The following is a 24,685-nucleotide window of genomic DNA, read 5'->3' as shown; positions in this document are numbered from 1 at the left end:
TCTTGGTGTGTTCAGAAAAATAAAAAACTTACAAAAATAAATAAAAAAAAAAGAGGAAAAAAGACAGAGAAACTGAAGCTGATAGGTTGTCCTGTTCACAGCCTTAACTGCAGCCTCACACTGAGTTGACCAAAAGTCTTGATTAAGCCTCCTAATTGGTATGCGTAGTCTGGTTTCTTCACCAGCAGGGCACAGCACAGGGGAGGGAGGAAGGTGGTGTCCCATCACCCCAGTGCTGCTCACTCCTGCCCATGACACACAGAACCATGAGGTATCTGTGGGGATGATGAGGCTCTCCTTGGCTCTCACCAAGCCACGGCAGTTCCAGACACCCCCTTGTTGCCTCTGGACAGCTGAGAGCCTGTCACCCTCCCTGACACCTCTGGTGGCCAGCGGGACAGGGCAGCGGGAGGCTTCTGCCTGGTGTGGCAGTCACAGCTGAAGTGACACAAGATTCCCTGGCATGGCTGGGGTCATTCCTCTCAATGTCCTCATTGAGAGAAGAAGAAAGGCAGTATTATCCTAGCCCTCAGAAGGGTGCCTGTCTTGTTCTCCTCCCCTCCCTGATGCATGGCCACAATCTCCCGCTGCATGGCCAGCTTGCTTCCGCTGCTCAGGACAGAATTGAGGAGAAGCTGCTAATTAGCAGGTTGGTATCCAGCCATCCAACCATCCCCAGGGCCCCTGGCAGCCCTTCCTAATCCACTGGAGCTGGCTGTATCCCATTGCTGGGATTTTTCCTCTCCACTCTGACTTGAGCACCTGCAATTATTTCTCTTCCACCTTCCCACAAGCTGCAGGAGGCTCAGGAGCAAGGATCACCTTTCAACCTTTCAAATGCGTCTGCATTTTCCATTTGTGGAAGGGGTGTTTGAAACACACCTGGGGAGCTGCCCTGGGCAGGCCATGGACGTGGATTTGCATCTGACACCCAAGTGTTTAAGTAAAGAGGTAACACCAGCATGGAAAACAGGTGGATGAGCAACTCTCCATCTTTCAGCAGACGAGAATGGGAGCTTTAAACTTTCATTCAGCCTTAAAAATAAATAAGTAGGAACATGAGGATTTTCCAAATGAGCTCCTAGCTGAATAGATATCGATTATTTACATGCAAACATCTCTCTGCTTTGCCAGGGGAGCCATGGGGAATTCAGCAGAAGAGAACAATGAAAAAATTGCATTTTAAAATCTACCCAAAGTTGGCCACAGGTGGTTTTCCACACAAGGTTTTGGGATCTGTGAAGTGTCTGGTGAGAGGTGACCTGCTATGTTTTCTCCTGAAATCCAGAGAACTGACCACTGATGCCAAGAGCAGAGCTCCTGGCTGTGGGGTGTTCTCCCTCACCTCCTGGCAGCCCCAGCTGCTGGGTGCTTTCAAGAAATGAGCTTTCAGCAGGAATTGCTGCTCTTTGTGGGTGCAACTGCAAGGAGGGGGCCCAGGGCCTCCAGGCTAGCACCACGGGTAGATGCTGGGGCCAGGACCTAATAGCTCTCAGGCACTGCCTTTCACTCTGCTGCCCACCCTCAGCACTTTCCTGCCCTGTTCCTCTCCAGAGATTTCTTAACCCACCATTCCCAAGATTTCCATGAATTTTTGTTCCCCCCAGACGAAGCCACATTGGAGCTAATGAAGACCCCTCGCTGCTCCCTGCCCGACCTTGCCACTGTGGAGACCAGGAGGAAGCGATTCGTGCAGGCTGTCACCAAGTGGAGCAAAAGGAACTTGTCCTGGAGGTAGGAATTGATCCTCCCCTACTGACATCCCACAGTGAAAGGGTGACCCCGGACCTGGGGTGAGTTTCGGGGTGAGTTTCAGGGTGATGTGTTCAAACATGTCCTTCTGTGCTCCCAGAACCTCACAGACTATTTATTTAAACTCTTCTTTCCATGGTCCCAGCCTTGACTTCTTGAACCCACTCAGCCACTAGCTGGGAAAGGTGTGGATCTTGCAGGTGGATTGTCTGGGAGCTTTTGCTGCATTTCAGGGGTTATTGGAACATTGCTCTTGAGCTCACTGGGACATTGTGATTTTTCAGTTTCAAGCAGCTGCCACAGACCTGGCTTGGCACAGGAGGGGCTTCTTCTCTTGCCCCATCTGAGTCAGAGGGTTGGAAACATTTTCTGAGTAATGGAGTCACTTTTTTTTTCACTCCTAGTCCTTGCCAAAGGGGATTACTTTTCCTTTGACATCAAGGAGTGACATGTGTGAGTCACTCTGAACCTATGACACATAGAAAGAAGTTCAGGTCCCACTTCAGGTCCCAACTCTTCCAGGGTTGTCAGGCAAGCTGGTCCCTGTCCCACCAAGGCTTGTGCCTCTCAGGATTCATTTTTCCTCCCCCAAACAGCATGTCCTGCAGTGATTTTCCTCTAAGAAAGGCAAGCACCATGAGGCACTTGTGCTCTCCTGAAAACACAAGTGGATGCTATGGAGAGATCTCATTAACAAATAAGCTTCTCTTTGATCCTGACATAGTCCCTAGAGCAAGTCCACCTCCCACTTCAGTAACTAATCTCATCTTGGCTCTTGCTGTTGAAACGTGCTGAAACTGTGGCCTTACCAGGGATTTGATCTGTGTTCCAGCACATTCCTCTGAGATCTTGTTTTCAGAATAGATAAACATGATTCAGCTTCAGTAAGAAACAATTTTGGCTTATGGATGGCTTCTTATGAAGTTCAGCCTGTCCCCATGTCAACCAGCCTTGTCTTGATGGACAAGAGGAACTAACTTGGTATTTCAGAGACAAAAATTTCCTTTGGATGAAGCAATCAAACCTGCCCTGCTGTCCTATGAGCTGCTGGAGCCAGTGCAGTGGGCATGACTTCTGCACAGCCCTGACCTCAGCAGCTCCTCTGAGCAAAGCTGGGCTAGACAAACCCAAGCCATGTCCCATGTGAGCCAGGGAGTGAGGTTGAGCCCAGCTCTGAAGGTACAACCATGACTCCCGACATGCTAGCACAATGTCCTCAATCCCGGAGGGAGAAAAGCATGGAGAGGAAATGGGGTCAGGCTGCTCTGGTGAACACAGCCCTGGGATACCCTCTGCCTCCACCCCTTTGGAAACTGTGATGCTGCAGCAAAGATTGCCATAAAAAGGGGTATAGGTCCGAGATGATTTTATATGTATGACATCAAAAAATCCGTCTCCTGACAAACTCATTTCTACTTTTTATTCTCTCATCCTTTCCAAGCTCTTGGCTTTTGTTCAGGGAAAGGCTGTATTTTATTACTGAGGGTTATCCAAGCCAACAGAAGGCTGTAGCATTAGAGCAACTCACAAGTCTTTACATCCAGCACTTGAGATTAAAATAGCCTTTTGGAAACTGCCACGAAATCCTGCCAAGAGAGACAAAAAGGTTTGAATAGAATTAGAATAGAATAGAATAGAATAGAATAGAATTAGAATAGACTAGAATTAGAATAGACTAGAATTAGAATAGACTAGAATTAGAATAGAATAGAAATAGAATTAGAATAGAAATAGAATTAGAATTAGAATAGAATAGAATTAGAATTAGAATAGAATAGAATTGAATAGAATTAGAATAGAATTGAATAGAATTAGAATAGAATTAGAATTGGAATAGACCAGGTTGGAAGAGACCTTTAAGATCATCGCATCCAACCTCTCATCCAACACCACCTAATCAACTACACCATGCAACCAAGCACCCTATCAAGTCTCCTAATAAACACCTCCAGTGATGGTGACTCCACCACCTCCCTGGGCAGCCCATTCCAATGGGCAATCACTCCCTCTATGAAGAATTTCTTCCTAGCATCCAGTCTGAACCCCCCCTGGTGCAGTTTGAGACTGTGTCCTCTTGTTCTGGTGCTGGTTGCCTGGGAGAAAAGACCAACCCCCTCCTGTCTACAGCCTCCCTGCAGGTAGTTGTAGAGAGCAATAAGGTCTCCCCCGAGCCTCCTCTTCTCCAGGCTAAGCAACCCCAGCTCCCTCAGTCTCTCCTCATAGGGCTTGTGTTCCAAACCCCTCCCCAGCTTTGTTGCCCTTCTCTGGACACGTTCCAGCAACTCAACCTCCTTCCTAAACTGAGGGGCCCAGAACTGGACACAGGACTCAAGGTGTGACCTAACCAGTGCAGTGTGCATGGGCAGAATAGCCTCCCTGCTTACCTTTCACACGTTGATTGAAGACTTTAAAAAAGGCAAACCAACCCAAATTTTAGGATGCCATGCATTTAAAAAACATTGATGAAAACCCCAAATGGTTGTGAGGCTGGAATAAATGGTTAAGCAGAGCTGTAGGAAAGGATGATCCTGGGATAGGCACTGGCACTGATGGAGGAGACGGTGTGTGGCAAACAGAATTTTATAGGCATGCAGGCTGCTCAGATTTCTTCTTTTTACCCTGGAGTACAGCCAGCCTGTGGGTCTGGAGTCAAAACAGGGCAGGCTGCATCCTGCACAGCCCAAGGTACAGCACCAAAACATCCTTAGCCTGGAGAAGACGAGGCTCAGGGGAGACCTTATTGCTGTCTGCAACTACCTGAAGGGAGGTTGTAGCCAGGTGGGGGTTGGTCTCTTCTCCCAGGCACCCAGCACCAGAACAAGAGGACACAGTCTCAAGCTGCTCCAGGGGAGGTTTAGGCTGGATGTTAGGGTGAAGTTCTTCATAGAAAAAGTGATTGGCCATTGGAATGTGCTGCCCAGGGAGGTGGTGGAGTCATCATCACTGGAGGTGTTTAAGAAGAGACTGGATGGGGTGCTCGGTGCCATGGTTTAGGTGATTAGATGGTGTTGGATGATAGGTTGGACTCCATGATCTCAAAGGTCTTTTCCAACCTGGTCTGGTCTAATCCTATCCTATCCTATCCCACCCTATCCTATCCCACCCTATCCCAGCACAGCCTCGGACACACACACTCTTCTGTGCCTCATCTCCGTGGGAAGTTTCCAGGATATTGCAGCATATAAATCTTCCTCTCGTGGGGTTTATTATGATTTTAATTTGTTTCTGCGTTGTACACAGGTAGCAGGGCACTGGGAGCCGAGGAGGTGGCAGTGGGATGGATTTGGGATGCAGCCGGAGCTGCATGCTGTGGATGCCCTCTGCTGGCGTCAGTGCTGGGAGCTGCCCGCAGCCAGTTCCCCCACACTGGCAGCCTGGGTTTTGTTTTGCTAATTTCGCCTCACTGCTTCTGGCTATGCCCCGCAGAAGGGGAATTCACAGCTCTGTCTTTTCCCAGGCACTCACCGTCGCACCGTGAAGGCAGGCAGCATCAGGGCCATGCCCCCTCTGCATGCTCTGAATTCCCTGGGGCAGGGAGAAGCCACTGAGCTCAGCTTCCTAAATTGCTCAGGATTTTCTGTGCTGAAATCTCAGTGCAATGCTGAACTGAGCTGACTTCATCCCTCTTTAGTTAAGGATAAATCCCTGGTGCCCATCCATCCAAGCTACAGTTTGAAACTGCAGTGCTCAGGATGCGAGGTGCTGGAGCCAGAGCAAACACAGGTGGCAGGGGAGCGGTGACATCTGTCAGTTGCTGCCCACCATTACCTGCACACTGCCTGAGCTGTGGATTTACCAAGGCATGGTAGGGCAGCTGCCAGGCAGGTATATGGGATAAAGGTGTGCAGCAGGGTTAATCCCCAGTACCACACTCCCATCCCCATGAGGGACCCAACCCTCCCACTTTCCTCCTCTAATCAGTGACGTCCCACCATGGGGACCTCCCAGCCCAACTGGTCACAAGCAACTGTGCCACTCATTGCCTGGGGTTGATGGATGCCTGAGGGTGGCAGTACTGTGCCTTCAGGTGTAAAGCTACCTTAGGGCTGTCCTAACATGCCCACAGCAGGCAACTGGGGACCCTTGTAGGCAAAGCCCCAAGTGGCTGGAGCAGAGCACAGACTGCTGCCACCTTGGCATCCATGGCCAGAGCAGGTGGCATTGGTGGGGGGTTTGATGGTTTGGGGTGGGCAGCAAAGTAGTGACTCCAGCGGGCAGCCCACAGGAGCAGCTGCTCTTCTCAGAGCCTGAGAATGTGGCTGTGAAGTTTGCTTTCACCCATCTCTTCTCCCTAGGATTGCTTATTGCTGTGCTGGCACTGACTGGGGCCATGTGCATGTTAAAGGGCAGGGAAAGGGTTAGCACCCCAAAGTCCTTGGTCATTTTTGCAAAGTGTTGGGAGAGATGCAGTGGAGGGTGTAAACAGCCCCGTTGCTTTCCTCTTGTGGCACTGGGGTGTTGAGGTAGCACTGAATTAGGGCTTCTGTGCCAGAGCTTGTGCCCAAGGGTGGCTGCAGGTGCTGGGAAGGTGTCTTGGTCACATCAGCAAACTTCCACCCTTTCAACTGCCCCCTTTTCCCTCTCCCCCACCCAGAAAAAATACAATTTGGGTTTATCAGGCAATCCTTCACCTGCTGTGTTTGGTAGCAACCAGCATTTGTTTTATTTCTCTGTGGTTTCAGGGCTGCAGAAGGGGAAGGAGAGCTTTCATCAACCAATTGATTTCTCATGCATCACTGATACTCTTCCACTTTTGTCTCTGGAAGGATGAAAACCAGAAAAGAACCTAGAAATCAAAAGAACCATTGGTGAGGGTGGCCCTCAATAGCAAACAGAGGGTAGATCACTCCTCTCTGGCCTCTGCTTATTAACCAGCCTGAACCCATAATCTATTTGGCATGGGACAAGTGAAGGAGAGGGACTCAAGGGACATGTGAAGGACTGTCAGGAGCCAGGGGAAGTCAGCTTTCATTTGTCTGTGTGGTGGTGCTGCTGCCTGGGTGAGCTCTAAAAGCAGAGCAGAAGTGCCCTCAGCATCTAGTTGTGCCACCTACAACCAGGTACCACTTGGCAGTCACCACTTCAAGTAGTGTGGCTGATGTTGCCTTGTGCAGCAGGGACAGGTCCTCTCTGGGGTGTCCCAGCACCTGGGTGGCTTTGCAGAGGGATGTGACTGACCCCACAGCTCTAGGTAGTTTTGGTAGGGTGGCTGGAGTGGGACTGAGCAGCTCTGCCCTCACCACCTTCTCAGTGGCTTGTCAGGGACTGTCTGGAGGACAGAGCTTTCTCTCCAATTAGTCACATCAGAGTTTTGCTCAGTGTGGGGAGTCTCAGCAGGGATTAACATCCAAGAGAACAAGAGCTGCTCTCCACTGAGTACCTAACCACCCTTCACTACAAATAATAACAGTGATAATCAAGGTAGGAGGAAGCTTATTTAATCCTGTCTGCAGCTACAGGACGTTCCTCCTTTTCTGTGGAACTGGGTAATGCAATGCTGATGAACATCCTATCAGCATAATAGTCTTCTCCTAATCTCATTGAAAACAATTAGCAGAGCTCTGGCAATCAAATCAGATGCTGAACTGAAAAACCCTGATGGGATTCTCTTGAAAAATAACCCTGGTAATGAATAAAGGGTGGGGGATTTTTCACTTACACCTGCAGCATGTTAATAAAATGCAGGTCAGCTCAGAGGTGCAGGACCTTTTATGAGACAGAAAATAAGTATTGATGCTCTTTCTGCCTTAATCTAACGTTTCTGGAGTCAGGGGGTGGCATGAATGTTAATAATGTTTGTCTCTTTAGGCAGTGCTTTTCATCCCCTGTCCTCTTACGAGGGAGATCAGCTTTATTGTCCTCATTCTGCAGCTGGAAAAGGAGGGAGAGAAAAGGAAAGCAGCTCACATGGGCTCAAGGAGGGAAGAGTCAAGAGTGTCCCCAGTTCTGAGTCCATGCCTGAGGCACCAAGAGAACACAGGTTGTAATTCCTGAGCTTTAGAATACGATGTGTTCTGCACAGGTAATGACTTGCTCAGTAGAGATTAAAGCAGCAAAGGGTTTACCTAAGTCCTGAGCAGTGCTGTGGAAGATGAAGACTCCTAGTTATAGAATATCTGGAAACCAGGTGGCCTTTCTTTTTGTACTGTTGAGGTTTGCATCAAGCCACAGTCTCTTCTATGCATTAAAAATCACCTGAAAATTGTCTTTTCTGAAGCCATGCTTGGACTGTTTGTACCTTTGTGCTGTCTTCTTTACAAATGGGGTGGGGGTGTTTGAAGTCCTGTAATTGTCTGATGCTACCTTATTTAGTTTAGTAATTAAGGGCTTTCTTTGCCTAGAATAGCTTAGAGACAGCAAAAGCATAGATATCAGTAACTTAAGCTTATCTGGCTGTGATATTTTACCTGATGCACCCAGGATGGGGTTTCCAAGCTCTTCAGAGAGATTAGTTGTTAGATTTCTGCTTGTTCTGATGAGCCATTTTTTGTTTTGTCCTGGATTTAATCTTCACTAGTTTTGCCCAAGTCAGGAGGTGATACCTACTTTGGGTAGCATGTCTCTGAGGGCATGGGATTTACACAGGTATTTGTGAAAGCAAGAGCATCCAAACTCAATCAGCAGGTCATTCTTACTCCCCTTCTCTGACCATGAAGAGCTTGAGTGACCAGAGGTCCTCTTCTGACACCTGTAATTAACATCTAGAGGTTTAGTTGGGTCATTACTTCACAGTGGTGTAATACCCAGCAATGCTCTCCTAGCTGTGTTGCTCAGGAGGGTAAGCAAGGTGATCACAATTGTTGCTTCAGCCTTTAAAAATCTGTCAAGCCATGAATATTTCATGATGAACACTTGGGTTGGTGTGCTGGTGCACAAGAAATAAAGTACCCATTGTTGCCAGGGTAGGGCTGGCCAGAAATTTTCCAGCAGAATTGCTTTTTTGTCAATAATCACTCAGTCAACAGGACACTTCCCTGGAGGGTGTTTATTTTGGTCAGAACTGTCAATGAAAGATTATCTAAACATAGTCTTCTAGAAGCCAAGGTGCCTTGGTGCATCCCTGCCTTTTCACCTCCTCTATTAAATCAACAATATTAGGCATTCTTTCTCAAGGTTTGGTTACAGATGGAAGCATTGGTTTGGTTTTGTGGGGTTTTTCTCTCGCTTTTTTTTTCCTCTCTCTCTCTCTCAATTTTAGCTCTGAAGGGAGGTTTGAATCATGCAGCTGCAGGGCAAATGCCAGCACGTGGCTGGTCCCACCAGGCTTCTCAGGCAGGGTAGAGCTGGGGGCTGTTACAGTTTGAAGGGGGAACTTTAGCCCAGATACAGCTTGAAGGGGGAACTTTAGCCCAGATCCTGACTGCAAAGACTGGAAATAAATTACCATTGGATACAAAAGGAAAAATAATGCTAAGGTCTATGTAATTCCTTGGATTGCTAATGGAAATATAGAGCAGAGGCATAAACTCTTCTTTCTTCTCTTCTTCTGTCACTTCTGCTTTCAACTTCTCTCTCTTTTTCCCTTCCATGGCCTTTCTGGGGTATCTCTCTTTTGTCTACTGTGTGAGCTTCAACAAGGCCAAATGCCAGGTCCTGCACTTGGGTCACAACAACCCCAAGCAACACTACAGGGTTGGGGCAGTGTAGCTGGAGAGCTGTCTGGCAGAAATGGACCTGGGTGTTCTGATCAACAAGTAACAAGCTGTGTGCCCAGGTAGCCAAGAAAGCCAATGGCATCCTGGCTTGTATCAAAAGTGCTGTGTCCAGCAGGACTAGGGAGGTGACTGTCCTCTTGCACTCAGCTCTGGTGAGGCCACACCTTGAGTGTTGTGTCCAGTTTTGGGAACCTCCATACAGGAGAGATGCAGAGGTGCTGGAGTGAGTGCAGAGAAGGGCAAGGAAGCTGTGAAGGGCCTGGAGAATAAATCTTACAAGGAGAGGCTGAAGGAGCTGGGGATGGTTAATTTGGAAAAGAGGAGGCTGAGAGGAGACCTCATTGCTTTCTACAACTACCTGAAAGGATGTTGTGGAGAGGCTGGTGCTGGTCTCTTCTCACAGATAATCAGTGATAAAACAAGAGGAAGTGGCCTCAAGCTGCAACTGAGTAGGTTTAGACTGGAAATTAGGGGAAAAAATTTCACAGCAAGAGTGGTCAGGCATTGGAATGTGCTGCCCAGGGAGGTGGTTGAGTCACCAACCCTGGATGTGTTAATGGTGGTTTGGATGTGGTGCTTGGGGATATGGTTTAGGGGTGAACCTTGTAGAGTAGGGTTGTCAGTTGGGCTTGGTGATCCTGAGGATCTTTTCCAACCTGAATGTTTCTGTTATTCTGTAATGGGAAGGAGGGAGGGAGTGGGGGAGGAGGTGAAGGGGTCCCCTGGATCTGTCCAGTGGGGTCTGAGGAGTTTCTGTACTGTCTATAAATTGTCAGTATATATATATTGTACAAATATTGTATATTTTGTACATATACTGTATATTTGGTACATCTTCATTGCATTTCGTGTTTCTAGCTTGTAGTTAACATAATTTTCTTCCAAAACCTTCTGAGCTAGTCTGCCAGATATTATTTTGGGGGTAGTTTCTCTCAAATTAGTTGGAGTGGTAATTTCAACCCACCACAGGGGCCAAGCAGTGCTGATACAGCTGTAACAGCCCTAGGATAGGTGCAGCAGTGTCCTCAGCCCCTGCTCATCAAATCAATGCATTTTCTACCAATAAGCAAGGCAAGAGCTTCTTGCCTACAGTGCTCCATCAGCTAGCCTGTCTCCTGCAAGCAATGGGCTGAAGGCATTTGGAATGTGATTTACATAAAATACATCCTTTCCTCTTCCTCTTTATGGATTGTAGGCTCAGAGACTGCTGGCAGTGTACTGGTGTCAGAGTGTAATTTATATCTCCAGCAGACAGAGTGGGAAATATATGGAGGCAGCAAATCCATACCGGATATCTCTGTGCATGCAGTAAGAGTTATTGTCCTGCTGTTTGTTGCAGGAGAACTGATGGGTCTGAGTGTGGTGTGAAGGCTTCAGAAGTCAATTTGCATATTTGGGTTGCTCTTGGAATGAAGAAGTGCTGAGAAAATGATTGTCAGTGTGAAGTGAGGTGTGGGAAAAAACAAACAAAAGGGCAAGGTCTGGAAAGAGACTTCCAGCACTGTCATCCCCAGGGCTGGGCAAGGGTCATAGTCACAGGCATTAACAGCAGGTTGTGCTTGAAGTGTGGCCCTAAAACTGACTGCCACTTGGGATGGTTCTAAGCTGAGGGAGAGTAAGTTTAAGACTGGATTTTAGGAAGAAGTTCTTCAATACCAGAGTGGTGTGACTCTGGAATAGGTTTCCTAGGAAGGTTGTGGCTGCCTCCTCCCTGGGGATGTTGGATGAGACCTTGAGCAACCACCTCTAGTTGAGAGGTGTCCCTCTCCAGGGTGGGGGGGGTTGGAGTAGATGATCTCTGTGGTCATATTCAGCCTAGTCCATTCTCAAACTGTGCCAGGGGAAGTTTAGGCTCGAGGTGAGGAGAAAGTTCTTCACAGAGAGAGTTGTTAGCCATTGGAATGGGCTGCCCAGGGAGGTGGTTGAGCCACCGTCCCTGGAGGAGTTCGAGAGGATTGGACATAGCACTTGGTGCCATGGTCTAGTGGTCATGAAGTGTTGGCTGGCAAGTTGGACTTGATGATCTCTGAGGTCTTTTTCAACCTTATTGATTCTATGATTCTGTGAGAGGTATCAGGGTTCAGTCCCTGACTGTGTTTCAAACACTTGGGATGTTTCACATTGGTGGGCAAGAGTGCCTTGGCAGAGGACCTAAACTCAGTCTCTGAAATCCTTACAGCTCTGGAACCGATGTGATTCAGAGACTTAAAGATGCATCTCTAAAGACTGTCAGTGCCCTTTGGAGGAGCACTAACAGCTCTGGACGCCTTAGTGAGGCTCTGTGATGCACCAGGCATCTGCAGAGCCCTTCCTGGTGGTCCTCAAGGAAGGTTCTTCATGCTGCTGACCTATCCTGGGTTTTTTGACCTCTTGCTTTCAGAGTTCGCACCTTCCCGAAAGAGTCCCAGCTGGGCCACGACACAGTGCGAGCCCTGATGTACTACGCCCTGAAGGTCTGGAGTGACATTACCCCACTGAATTTCCATGAAGTAGCAGGCAACAATGCAGACATCCAGATAGACTTCTCCAAAGCAGATCACAACGATGGCTACCCCTTTGATGGGCCTGGAGGAACAGTGGCACACGCTTTCTTCCCCGGAGACCACTACACTGCAGGAGACACTCATTTTGATGATGATGAGTACTGGACGTTCCGATCATCAGGTAGGTCACAGTGGGAGGGCTGCTGTCTAATGCAAGGGCTCTCAGTTTCCCTCTTCTGCCCTGGTGGTTAGAGTGATTTAGCCTCTGCTACACCTTCACCCTGGGGGTGGGGATCCCAGCACCTTCTTCTGGTTCCCCCCCCCCTCAGCCTTGTGACACCAGCCAAAGTGACAACAGTCACCTTTGAAGATCTTCTTCTGTGTTCCTGGGAGCCTCAATGGCATCTCTGTGTTTCCTCCCATAGTATTTGCAGTTGCAGAGCTCCCCATTGCCCTCTCCCAGTCTCCATCTCTTGTGGAACCTGGAGAGTCACAGGTTGGACATGCATCTGTTGAAACCCTTGGATGGGGACTGCATTCTCTGACTTGGGCATCTTTTGGGTGGCTTTGCTACCGTGTGTCCTGCCTGGAAAAGGGTTCTGTGGCCTGCAAGGAGGAAGTTGTTCCCTGTCATTCCACATCCATTACCTGGCATCAGGATGGTTACAGTTACAGTTTGGTATTGTTTTTTTCTTTCATTTCATCTCTCCTGGCTAAAGCAGAGTTTTAATAAGCAGAAGTACTTTCAGAAGCAAGCGTTACTCAGCTGCCTGAGCTGTCCATGGGGATCAGGTCCCCAGCCTTCATGTCAGGCCTGTTTTGAGAGAGTGCATCCTCTGCAGTCACCAGCTGTTAATTTGCTTGTCATGCCACCTCCTCCGCTAGCCTCCCAGTGGGCTCCTGCTGCTTCAGCTTAATGATTTCGTTTAGATCTAATCATCTTATCTGAAACCAGCTAATCCTTCTTTCTCCCCATCCCTCTCCTCCATGACCACCAGTTGACCTCTGTCCAGCACTGCTGAGTGTTCATGGGCAGGAGTGTTCACCAGAAATGCTGGAGAAGGTCTGAGCTTAAGGCTAAAGGTCTGGACAGGCTGATTCTCCAGGATTCAGCCTGCTCCTGGGTTCCTGCCGCTGTGCAACCCCAGCCGATGTGAAGGAAAACAAGCAGCATCTCTGCTCTGTGTACATACAGGGCAGAGGCAAGCACTGAGCTCTGGTAGCTTGCCATAGCAGTTGTGTTAAGATGATGAAGGAAGAAGTGATGCCTAGTTGGTGGTGTTTTGAGGTTGATGTGGGCTGGTGGCCCCCCAGGGAGGATCCCTTCAAGCACCAAGGAGTGAAGGGCTGAGCCTGATGGTGAGAGAGCTGCCCTTTGTTTTGAAGGTCTCAGAGATATTCAAGCTTCATCTTTTATTTATTTTGTTCTCTCTAGTGATTGGTAGGTGATATAAAAATATCCCCAAGGTTGTCAGTTTGGCATTAAAATGTCAGAAAGCATATGTCTTCGTCTGCCCTCGTGCTGGGGAAAACAGCACAGTTTATAAAAATCCTGGCTGTTTACAGGTACTGCAAATAATATTCATCAAGGAAAAAGCAGAATTCAGCCAAAAAAAATCTTACATCCCCCCTCCAAACCCCAAGGCCAGTGGGGATTGCTAAGAACTGTGCAGGATGAGCCACAGCTGCTTCTGTGCAACATCTCCTTCGGTGTCAACCACAGCTCAGGGAACGTGGGACTGCCCTCAGCTCTGTGGAGACCTTTCTGACCTCACTGCCTTTTCCTTGCAATACTTGTAGTTGTGACCTTTGTAAGAATCATACTCGAAGTAATTGCCACCCTCTGGTATTGCTCTGCAAGGCATTGCTGTGCAGTAAGGAGCAGCAGCTGTATGGGTGTTTGGCTGAGCTGGTCTGGAGCTGGGCAGCGAGAATGCACTCGGCAGGATCAGTCCTATATGGCTCCAGGGAGCAGTTCCTCCTTTGCTTTGGCAGTGGTGATGCAGGCTTGGAAGTGGATATTAACCTCTGTTGAGATCTGACCTGAGTGTCTGAGGATGTGGAGAGTATGGGATGGATCTGTGTGTGGGTATGCTGTGAGACACTGGGGCCTGGACTGCAAACAAGGACATTTGGGGAAAGAGAGTAGAATTGAGCTAGCCCAGACTGAGGAATAGAGGTGTCAACGCTCAAAGTCTTTTTGATGCTTGGTGTGTGAGGATCCAAGTGTTTGCCTGAGGGAGCAGAGCCTGAAGCTGCAGCCCCACCAGTATAAGGTGTGGAAGAGGAGTCCTCTGGAAACAAGCTGGATGTTGCACCTGCCCCTTCTGCCATGTCCTGTCAGGACAGCAGTTAGGTGAGCAGGGTTGGTGGCCGATAAGCTCTGTGGTTGTGTGTGTGCAGGAAGGAGTTTGCAAGTGGCTTTGACCAGGGCAGGAGCGTTGCTCAGGCAGGGAAAACCCCGCAGAGCACTGTAGGCAGGGGGCCCTGCCAGGCACTCACTAGCTCCTTGGCACATAGCTTTGCTTGTTATCTCAGGCTTTGAGAGCTTCTGGCTGGTGGCTGTAGAAATTCGGTGTTCTGGACATCGCAAAGCCTGTGTCAGCAGCTGCTGCAAGGCAGGCATGAGATACAGGAGAGAGCTGCTCTGGCCCAGCTCCTGCAGCACCAGTTAGCAAGGACGACAGACACTTGTGCCAGGGTCACTGTCTCAGTCATTTGTCCAGCTCTTTCTCAGGTGGCAGTGATCTGGAAATAAGAGGAGTAATCTCCAGGCTTGTGTGGGGCTGAAGACTTGTTCTGTGGGCTGCTGTCTGGCTTGCTTTCCATTTTTATTTGATACCCTTCATTCTACTTTTCCCCACTGGAGAAAAATGCCTGCTTCAAACCTCACCTGCTCCAAAGCTTTGCTTTCCATTCATCCAACATACAGCTCTACCCTCTTACAGCCCTCACAGCCCACCCAAGCCCCCAAAACACAACCAGCTTGCAGTGACTTTCATTCAATGTTGTCTATATTTCCAGATGCTCATGGGATGGACCTGTTTGCTGTAGCTGTCCATGAGTTTGGCCATGCCATTGGCTTGACCCATATCTCTGCTATAGAGTCTATCATGAGACCCTACTACCAAGGTCCAGTGGGGGATCCTCTGAAGTATGACCTACCTTATGAGGACAAAGTCAGAATCTGGCAGCTCTATGGTAAGTTTGTGTCCCTCACTTGGCTACCACAAGACATGCAAATAGGATCCTGGGGATACTGGTTGACAGCCAGCTGAACATGAGCCAGCAGTGTGCCCAGGGAGCCAAGAAGGCCAATGGCATCCTGGCCTGGATCAGGAATAATGTGGCTAGCAGGAGCAGGGAGGTCATTCTGCCTCTGTACTCAGCACTGGTTAGGCCACACCTTGAGTACTGTGCCCAATTCTGGGCCCCTCAGTTTAGGAAAGATGTTGAGTTACTAGAATGTGTCCAGAGAAGGGTAACAAGGCTGGGGAGGGGTCTGGAGCACAAGCCCCATTAAGAGAGGCTGAGGGAGCTGGGGTTGATTAGCCTGGAGAAGAGGAGGCTCAGGGGAGCCTACCTGAAGGGAGGTTGTAGCCAGGTGGGAATTGGTCTCTTCTCCCAGGCAATCAGCAACCAAACAAGAGGCCATAGTCTCAAGCTGTGTAGGGGGAAGTTCTTCACAGAAAGAGTAATTGCCCATTGGAATGTGCTGCCCAGGGAGGTGGTGGGGTTGACATCCAGAGAGGTGTTTAAGAAAGGACTGGATGAGGCACTTAGTGCCAGGGTCTAGTTGATTAGGTAGGGCTGGTTGATGGGTTGGACTTGATGATCTCTGAGGTCTCTTCCAACCTGGTTGGTTCTGTGACTCTGTGAGTGGAGCTGGTTAGGAGGATGTGCCTGCTTACAGCAGGGGGCTCAGACTGGATGACCTTTAAAGGTCCATTCTGTGATGGTGTACCCCTCTAATGCTTCTCTGTCTTTACACATAGGAGTCAGGGAATCTGTGTCCCCCACAGCCAAGCCTGAAGTAAGCAAAACTGAAGACCATCCTATCCTGCCAGAGCTGCCAGAGAACCGCTCTACTGTCCCGTAAGTCAAGTTTGTTTCTTTTCAGCTGTCACTGATGTTCCCGCAAATGTCATCTAGTAGTAAACCTTCACTCAAGCATCAGCATCTTGCCTGCAAACTGTGGCTTCAATATTTCCCTCTGGACCTCTTGCCTTCTGGAAAACACACAGAAGCTCCCCTTCTTCCTGATGTCTCCTGATCCTCTCCTGCCCACACTGTTGGTTTTTTTCAGGCAGCCTGGGTGGAGACTGGCCAGCCAGCCTGCAACTGAAATGCTTAAGAGCAGGAGCAAGTGACAGGTGCTGTCTATCCCTTTGCTAATTTTTATCCTTGAAGGCATATCCAGCAATTGTGTTTTGTCTTGGAATGCTTTTGCATTTCCCTAAGACTCAAAATTTTGCTTGTGTTAATGGAAATTTGTCCCCATCACCCTTAAGTGAACTCGTCCTTGCTGAAATGTTAATCAGCCTTCCTCTGCAGTATCCTGGGTTCTGCAAGCATGACTTACCTCAATCTTTCCATGGTGAGCAACTCCTTAATATACCTGTGGGGGGGAATATTGGAACAAGTGGACCGATAGCCTGACTCCAACACAGGTTTGAATTGGCAAAGGACCACTCACACCGAGTGTCATGAAGCATCAGCATGCCCTCATTAAGGGAGGTTCTGGATCTAGCTCATTAATAAATGCTGGCATTATCAAATTGTTCCCCCACCAGGGCAGTATGACATTAAAAGAGGAAGGGAAACTGAACACAAAGTCAGGAGTTCATGGTCACACACATTTTTGCAGCAGCCTTAGGTGAGAACAGCAGAGATGGAGCAAGACACCTTCACCTCCTGATCTGACCTCATCTCGGGTTTGACCTTGAGGCATTCACTTCATCTCTCTGTGCCCCACTTGCAAAGAGGGGATAACAACACTGAAGCATGAAGAAATAGATAATTCCTACAGTAAAGGGACCAAGAAGAATATAATCTTGAAAAAAAATCTCTGTGCTGCAGTTACCTTTCTCACCTCAGCACCTTCTTCACCCTGCTTTGCCCTGCTTGGTGTGATGCCCATAGTACAGAGGTGCTGGTGGAGGTGTCCCAACTGCCAGAGGTCGCAGAAGGATCCTAAAGGACCCTTTTACTTGAGCATGCTGAATGTCATTAATTATCTTTCTTCCCATGGAGCTTCTAATGGAGCTTGTCCACAAGACTGCATGGATGTGTTTTGACCTAGAGATGAGAACATTCTTCCCTGCTGCTGAAGGAGATCATTGTCTTCCATCAGCAGCAGGAGGAGCAGCACACTTGTTCATGCCAACCCCTCCTTCCTGTCCCATGTATGACTGGGAGAGTGGATGGGGTTCACCTCCTCATCTGCCATTTTGTGCCTGAAGAAATCTGTGAAGCTGGTGCTGTGAGCCCAGCACAAACTCTTGTGTCAGCTTCCCTGTAGTGACATAGCAGCTTCAGTGTGCATATTCCCAGCATCCTCTCCTTGACCTTCACCAACCATCATTTCTCACATGGGCTTCATGGCATTTTTGCTCCTTCATACTCTGTGCCTTTCCCACCCACCTGGTTAAAAGCAGCTCAGTATCTCACCTGTGGCTTGCCACTTGGCTTTCACCAGGTCTCACACATGGCATTGTCTCACACGTGGCATTGTCTCCCTCTTCTTCATCATCTCTTCTGCTTTTTGCTCTGCAGCTCTGTTACATCTCAGTGGCATTTGGGAGCTCAGCCTGGGAGCAGCAACATCCCTGGCCACTGGAGCGAGATGCTGCTTGGCTCTTATCCACCACACGTCCTGCTGCCCAGGGGCTGCCAGCTGAGCTGTGCTGTGGTGCAGCAGCCAGCTCTGACCTCACCAGTTACACTAGCTAGTAGATGTAGAGCCTGTCCCCACTTGACTCCCAGGGATGGTCTCTGGTGGCCCACAGAGCATTACAAAGCTGTCTTCAGGCTGAGGGTTGCCCAAGCTAAGCTTCACAGAATCAACCAGGTTGGAAAAGACCTCAGAGGTCATCAAGTCCAACCTAATACCTAACACCCCATGACAACTAAACCATGGCTCCAAGTGCCACATCCAGTCCTCTTTTGAACACCTCCAGGGATGGTGACTCCCTGGGCAGCACATTCCAATGGCAAATTACTCTTTCTACAAAGAACTTTCTCCTCATCTCCAGCCTAAACTTCCCTTGACACAGCTTGAGACTGTGTCCTCTTGTTCTGGTGCTGGTTGCCTGGGAGAAGAGACCAATCCCCACCTGGCTACTACCTCCTTTCAGGAAGTTGTAGACAGCAATAAGGTCTCCCCTGAGCCTCCTCTTCTCCAGGCTAAACAATCCCAGCTCCCTCAGTCTCTCCTCCTTGTGCTCCAGACCTCTCCACAGCCTCGTTGCCCTTCTCTGGACACATTCAAGCATCTCAATGTCCTTCAATTGAGGAGCCCAGAACTGGACACAGTACTCAAGGTGTGGCCTAACCAGTGATGAGTGTAGGGGCAGAATGACTTCCTTGCTCCTGCTGGATGCACTATTCCTGATGCAGGCCAGGATGCCATTGGCCTTCTTGGCTCCCTGGGCACACTGCTGGCTCATGTTCAGCCTACTGCCAGCCAGTACATACAGGTCCTCTTCTGCCTGGCTGCTCTCCAGCCACTCTGACCCCAGCCTTGGAATTCCCTATGCACATGTCTGGGTTTGAGCATGAGGAATGTCAGATGGGTGCAGCCTGTGCCCTTCTTCTGAGGGCTCTGGAGGCAGGGAAGATGTGGTCCATGGGATGGGGCCACAGGGAGGAGCCAGCCTCTCGCTGCCCACCTGGGTGTGCTTACTTAGGCATCTCTCCACAGGCTCAGGCGGGATGTGCCCAACAGATGCAACACTCACTTTGATGCAGTGGCCCAGATCAGGGGAGAGGCTTTCTTCTTCAAAGGTAAGTGCCTGCTGCCATGGTCTTTGCATGTGTCACCCTGAGGTGATGTTGGTGTGACAGTGCAATTCTGTGGCAGGAGTGTTGGACAGGCTGGGGTGGGTGATGAAGATAAGCTGACCCCAGGTTTGGAAGCTGCAGGACCTGCAGACCCAGAGAGGTGTCTTACAAGCTGCTGACTCCTCCTAGCTCAAGTCAAAGGGCTTGGACCTTTAATCAGCCCACTAAGGCTGAGGATGGATGTTAAGGAAATGTTAATGTCAATGTGAATCCTGCCTCCAGTGCAGCAGGAGACATCCCAGCTGGTGCCTGCTCTTTCACAGTCCAGCAGGGAAGAGACCCATGTGGCTGGGGACATGCTGAGGGACAGACAGAGATCCCAGAGGATAAGCTGGTTCCAGGTTTGGAGGATCCCTAAATGGTGACTGAGAGGAAGGAGGAGAGATATCCAAAAGGCTGTGCAGTAAACTGCCCATTTCTTTACCCCAAACCAAGGGAAAGTCAGTGAGACTGAAACACAATTTATTTAAAAATTATAAAAATGGGCATTTTTAAACCCAACACATAAGGAACCTGTGGGGCCTGCAGCCAAGAGCAGTTGAGTGGTATGAGACAGGCTGGGGGCCTGGCAGATGGTTAGGAAGGAGAGACCAGAGAATGGATGGTTAGGAAGGAAGAGAACAGAGGCACATCTTCAAGCTGTGCCAGTGGCAGCAAACCCTCCTGGTCACTGCACTGCACAGCTGGTGCCAGCAGCCAGCACCTAACACCAGGGCAGATGCATGTCCCAGGGTTTAACACCTCCCTGTGAAGTGCCCAGGCTGGTGACAATCCAGTGTGACACTTTGTACTGTGCCCTTGCCCATCATGTTGCACTGCCCCAGTGACGAACTCAGTTGTGATATGCACGCTCTTCAAGTTGAAGTCTGGGTGGAACTAAGGATGAGCAGAGCAACAGCAGCTCTCCACTCCTTTCCTCCAAATTTCCTTCCACACTTCACCTGATACTTCTTGCTGTGCATCACTCAAAGCCACCATGTGTGCACCAGCAGAGCTGCCTGGTTCCGTGTCAGCGAGCTGCCCCTGGCTGTGGGTCTCTGGGGTGCCCATCTGTTGACAAGGATTCCATCGGTGCCTCCTCAGCTCTACGGGATGCACTGTGTGCCTTTCCTTCTCATCTTTCCAAGATGGAAAAATGCCCACTGGGCACTTTACATCCCTGGCCACCATTTGGCCACTCCAAAGCCATCTGGCAGAGAAGCAGAAGTGTCTCCTCCCGGGATGAGGAGCAGCGTTCAGCTGTGTATAACCCATCACAGTGCCAGGCTTGGGTCACAGGCAAGAAAGACACAAGGGCTCCAGACAATTCAACATTGTTTGTGCCCTTGTGGGAGAACAATATGGAGGCTGTTCCCTTGTGGTATTTGTTCAGATGCCAGCTCCAAAAGGTCACAATGAAGGAGGGAAAATACAAGGCAAGAACTGGTGTCCAGGATAAATGGCTGGCTGTGTCTCAGAGGGATAAAAAAAGAGATGAAAAGTGAAGAGAAATCTGTCTCCGTGTCTATTTTGGGGTACATTTATTGTGGGCCAAAATGCAAATGAGGAATGAGCACAGTGTCAGCGGGTGCCAGCTGTATGGCTGCCTCTGGAGCCCAGCATGTCCCTCGAAGCTCCCATCACTGTCACCAAACAGTCTTGGGCACCAAGGAGTGAGGATGGCGACATGGACAATGGCATTGAATGCACCCTCAGCAAGTTTGCTGACAACACCAAGCTGTGTGGTGCAGCAGACACACTGAAGGAAAGGGATCTGTCCAGGGGGACCTTGACAGGCTGGAGAGGTGAGCCCATGACAACCTCATGAGGTTCAACAAGACCAAGTGCAAGGTCCTGCATCTGGGTCTGGGCAGTCCCAAGCACCAATAGAGGCTGGGCAGTGACTGGCTTGAAAGCAGCCCTGAAGAAAAGGACTTGGGGCTCCTGGTATATGAGAAGCTCAATATGAGCCAGCAGTGTGCACTTGCATCCCAGAAAGCCAAACACATCCTGGGCTGCATGAAGAGAGGCATAGCCAGCAGGTCAAGGGAGGTGATTCTCCCCCTCTACTCCATTCTGGTGAGACCCAGGGCCAAGATGGACGTGGCTCTGAGCAACCTGATCTAGTGAGAGATGTCCCTGCCAGTGGCAGGGGGGTTGGAATTAGATGATCCTTGAGGTCCCTTCCAATCCTAACAATTCTATGATTCTATGTCACATCTGGATTTCCATGACCTCAAGTGATGGGCTGACTTCATTGTTGGACATTTTGTTCTGAGCTGGTCTGGCTGGTTCCCCAGCCAGAGAGAAGCTTCTCCCACCACAAAGGCACCTGGACTGGATCTCCTCAGGGCTCCCAGATGTGTTGTATTGGAGGCAACATTGGGTTCTGTGCACTTTGGAAACACCACTTGTTTTGATTTAGGTCTCTCACTACAAGCTCCTGAAGTTTTAAAGCACCTTTGGCTGGTGGTGGTGTGTGTCTGCACGGCGTGTGCAGCTGTCTCACCAGAGGCAGGCAAAGTGTGGAGAGCTCAGCACACAGCTGGGATCAAAATCACCTGGTATTAAAGGAAGCAATTTCCTTAACCCATCAGCCACAGAAAAAATGAGAGGCTGGGGACAGCAGGCCTTGACGCTTGGCTTTCATCCTGCTCAGTTTGCCAGCTGGGCAGGTGGTTTTAAATCAAGCTTTTTAAGCAAACATGGGCTTGGGGTGGGGATCTTTTTGTGTTTTTATTTTAACTTTATGGTATTTCTGCATGCTAATGGCAGCAAGTCCCTCAAGGACATGGCTTTTGATGATGATCATCTGAGCAACTGCAGTACTTTGGCAAGCCGGCTTGGCCCATGACAAGACATGAGCATGGGCAGATGAGGGCCATCACATTAAGAATTCCTTGCTGCTCAATTACTGAATGCTTTTGGGGGGTTCCTGACAGCTTGGAAAAAAAGAAAGAAAGGAAAAAACAACCAACCAACCAAATGAACCAAGAGCATAAGCTATACCTTCTGAGAGCAGCCCTGAAGAAAAGGACTTAGGGGTGCTGGTGGATGAGAAGCTCAACATGAGCCAGCAGTGTGCACTTGTAGCCCAGAGAGCCGATCACATCCTGGGCTGCATCAAAAGAAGCACAGCCAGCAGGTCAAGGGAGGTGATTCTCCCCCTCTACTCTGCTCTGGTGAGACCCCACCTGGAGTACTGTGTCCAGTTCTGGAGCCCCTATTACAGGAAGGATCTGGAGGTGCTGGAACATGTCTAGAGAAGGGCCATGAGGATGAGCAGAGGGCTGGAGCACTTCTCCTACAAGGGCAGACTGAGGGAGTTTGGCTGTTCAGTCTGGAGAAGAGAAGGCTCCAAGGAGACCTAATTGCAGCCTCCTAGTGTCTTAAGAGGGCCTTAAGAAAGCTGGTGAGGGACTTTTTAGGGTGTCAGGTAATGATAGGACTAGGGGGGATGGAACAAAACTAGGAATAGGTAGATTCAGATTGGATGTTGGGAAGAAATTCTTCACCATGAGGGTGCTGAGACACTGGAACAGGTTGCCCAGGGAGGTGGTAGAAACCTCATCCCTGGAGGTTTATAAGGCCAGGCTGGATGTGGCTGTGAGCAGCCTGATCTAGAGTGAGGTGTCCATGCCCATGGCAGGGGGGCTGGAACTGGATGATCCTTGAGGTCCCTTCCAACCCTGACAATTCTGTGATTCTATACCTTACCTTGAGGGTGGATTTGAGACATGCTTGGTGCATTTGCTCATCACTGACAAAAGGTTGAAGCATCAACAACACTGGAGCTTCCCATTTTGCCTCAGAGGAGCCCAAGGCACTCAAGTTCAGCTGCTTCTCAGCTAAAGGAGGAGCGATGTTGAGCTGTATGTTCCTCTTTGAAAAGTGGAAATCAGGCTTTGTCCCGTGCCTCACTAGTTAGAGATGCAGAGATCATCTTTATTTAATTACATCTGTTTCCATCAATGTACAATGGCCACCAGATTTAAATCCTGTTTTTCTTGATGTTCTTAAAAGGAATCTGTAATTATGGCAATTCCTGCCACATCTGAATGCATTATTCATTTGTGGGTTTCAGTCGGATAGAGCCGATGTGCAAACTGGAGCAGAAGAACAAGAACATGACATAAATCCTTATAATTAGAATAAAACTCCCTCTCTGCAGATGTTTAAGTGTTAGAGTTTTGCCTCCTGCATTATTAGGGTAAGGTCCAATTTCCATAAAATTTTAAAAGATGGTGTCCCAATCTGCCAGCTCCGGAGGAAGGGCTGAGTGTTGTGAATACAAATCTGAAGCCGTGCCTCTGGTTTCTGTTGCTTATCACCCCTTGGGAATCCGTGCAGGAGCAGATGTAAATAATGGGTAATAATTTACATCAGGCAATAACGAATGTGAGCTGAGGCTGGGAGCTGGGTCTTGGACCTCTTGCTCCAGCTCAGAGCACGCCCTGTGGAGCCCTCTGGGGAAAACCCAGCACAAAGCGCGCTGCGAAAGCTCCGGCTGCGAATCCCAGAGACAGGGCAGAGAGCTGCGTTCTGAGCTGTCTCTGAAATCATGAAGCCTCATCAGGAAATCCCTGCTCCTTCAGCAGGAGAAGGTTTGGCATCCTTCCCACAGAGGACAAACCTGTCTCCTTTCCCATTACCCAAGATATTCCAGGAACAGCCCAAGCCATGCTGGTTTTCAGATGGGGCAGCACTGCTGCAGGGGCTGGAAGTGCTTTTGCTTGCCCACTGCTGCATCTGCAGTTGTTCAGCCTGGAGAAGACATATGATTTTTTTGTGTGTCCTTTCAGTACTTAAAGGGGGCCCATGAGAAAGACTAGGACAATCTTTTTTGCAGGACCTGTTGTGACAGGACAAGAGATAATAGTTTTAAACTACAAGAGGGAGATTCAGACTAGATAGAAGGCAGAATTATTTTTTTGATGGGGAGACACTGGAAGAGCTTGTCCAGAGACATGGTAGATGCCTCCCCATCCCTGGAAACATTCCAGATCAGGTTAGACAGGGCTCTGAGCTGCCTGCTCTTGTTGAAGATGTCCATGCTGACTGCTGGGGGTTGGACTGAATGGCCCTTCAATGTCCCTGCCCACCCAAACCATTCTATGATTCTACCTTTAGTCCATGAGAGCACCACAGCACTGAGGTCCCCTGCTTATCCTACACCTCTAGATGGTACCAGACTCTCAGTTGTGCCTCCTTCCTCACCTCAGCTCCTTACAGGTTTTTTTTAGTAGAGTTTTCTCCTCCTTTATTTTCTTGCTCCCTTTCTTCATTAAAAAAGCCCCTCTGGTATTTCTGTGTTTGATGGTAACCTCATGCACATTTCTCAATATGAAAGCAGCTGGGCACCCTGTGAGCAGGAAGCTGTGGGTGCTGCAGGAGAGGAGAAATAAGGATGTTTCTTCAGAGGCTCTTGCTAAAGATTGCTGCTGTCTGGTGTAGCTTCAGCTGCTGTCTAGTCCTGCTGGCTCCCATGCAGAGCAGGGAGAGATGTGAGGCTCCTTTCACCTTCTCCAGCTCAGTGCTGCAGCTTCACACTGCAGCCAGGAGTGTAACAACTCCAGTGCTATGTCCAGACGATTATTTTGATCCCAAAAAGGGGATTTCTTCTAATGGCTGCCAGAAATAGCACTAGCAGCTGCTGCTGGAAGGCAGGATGCCTCTAATCCAGAGCTCCCGGCTCATGTGCTTTGCTTGCTGCTGCTGCTGTGTGCCTGGCACTCATGTCCCTGGTGATGGTGG

General features: G+C 49.3%; 1 protein-coding gene across 3 annotated transcripts in view; it reads left to right on the top strand.

Annotated features, from left to right (window-relative positions):
- MMP17 (matrix metallopeptidase 17) overlaps positions 1 to 24,685 on the top strand; it is a 79,717-nt gene that overhangs the window by 47,974 nt on the left and 7,058 nt on the right. For 2 of the 3 annotated variants that reach the window (XM_068157391.1, XM_068157390.1), the window contains 5 exons: positions 1,608 to 1,734; positions 11,788 to 12,071; positions 14,915 to 15,091; positions 15,886 to 15,985; positions 18,813 to 18,895. In XM_068157391.1, the coding sequence (XP_068013492.1) occupies positions 1,608 to 1,734; positions 11,788 to 12,071; positions 14,915 to 15,091; positions 15,886 to 15,985; positions 18,813 to 18,895 (771 nt within the window). Of the gene's footprint in view, positions 1 to 530; positions 952 to 1,607; positions 1,735 to 11,787; positions 12,072 to 14,914; positions 15,092 to 15,885; positions 15,986 to 18,812; positions 18,896 to 24,685 lie in introns of those variants that run through there. The other variant, XM_068157392.1, reaches the window with a different exon arrangement.

This window comes from Melanerpes formicivorus, unplaced genomic scaffold, assembly GCF_026170545.1.
Source record: "Melanerpes formicivorus ecotype bairdi unplaced genomic scaffold, bMelFor1.0.p_v2 SCAF_36, whole genome shotgun sequence".
NCBI lineage: Eukaryota > Metazoa > Chordata > Aves > Piciformes > Picidae > Melanerpes > Melanerpes formicivorus.
Note: the sequence above shows the minus strand (reverse complement) of the source record. Positions and strands in the feature narration are given on the sequence as shown.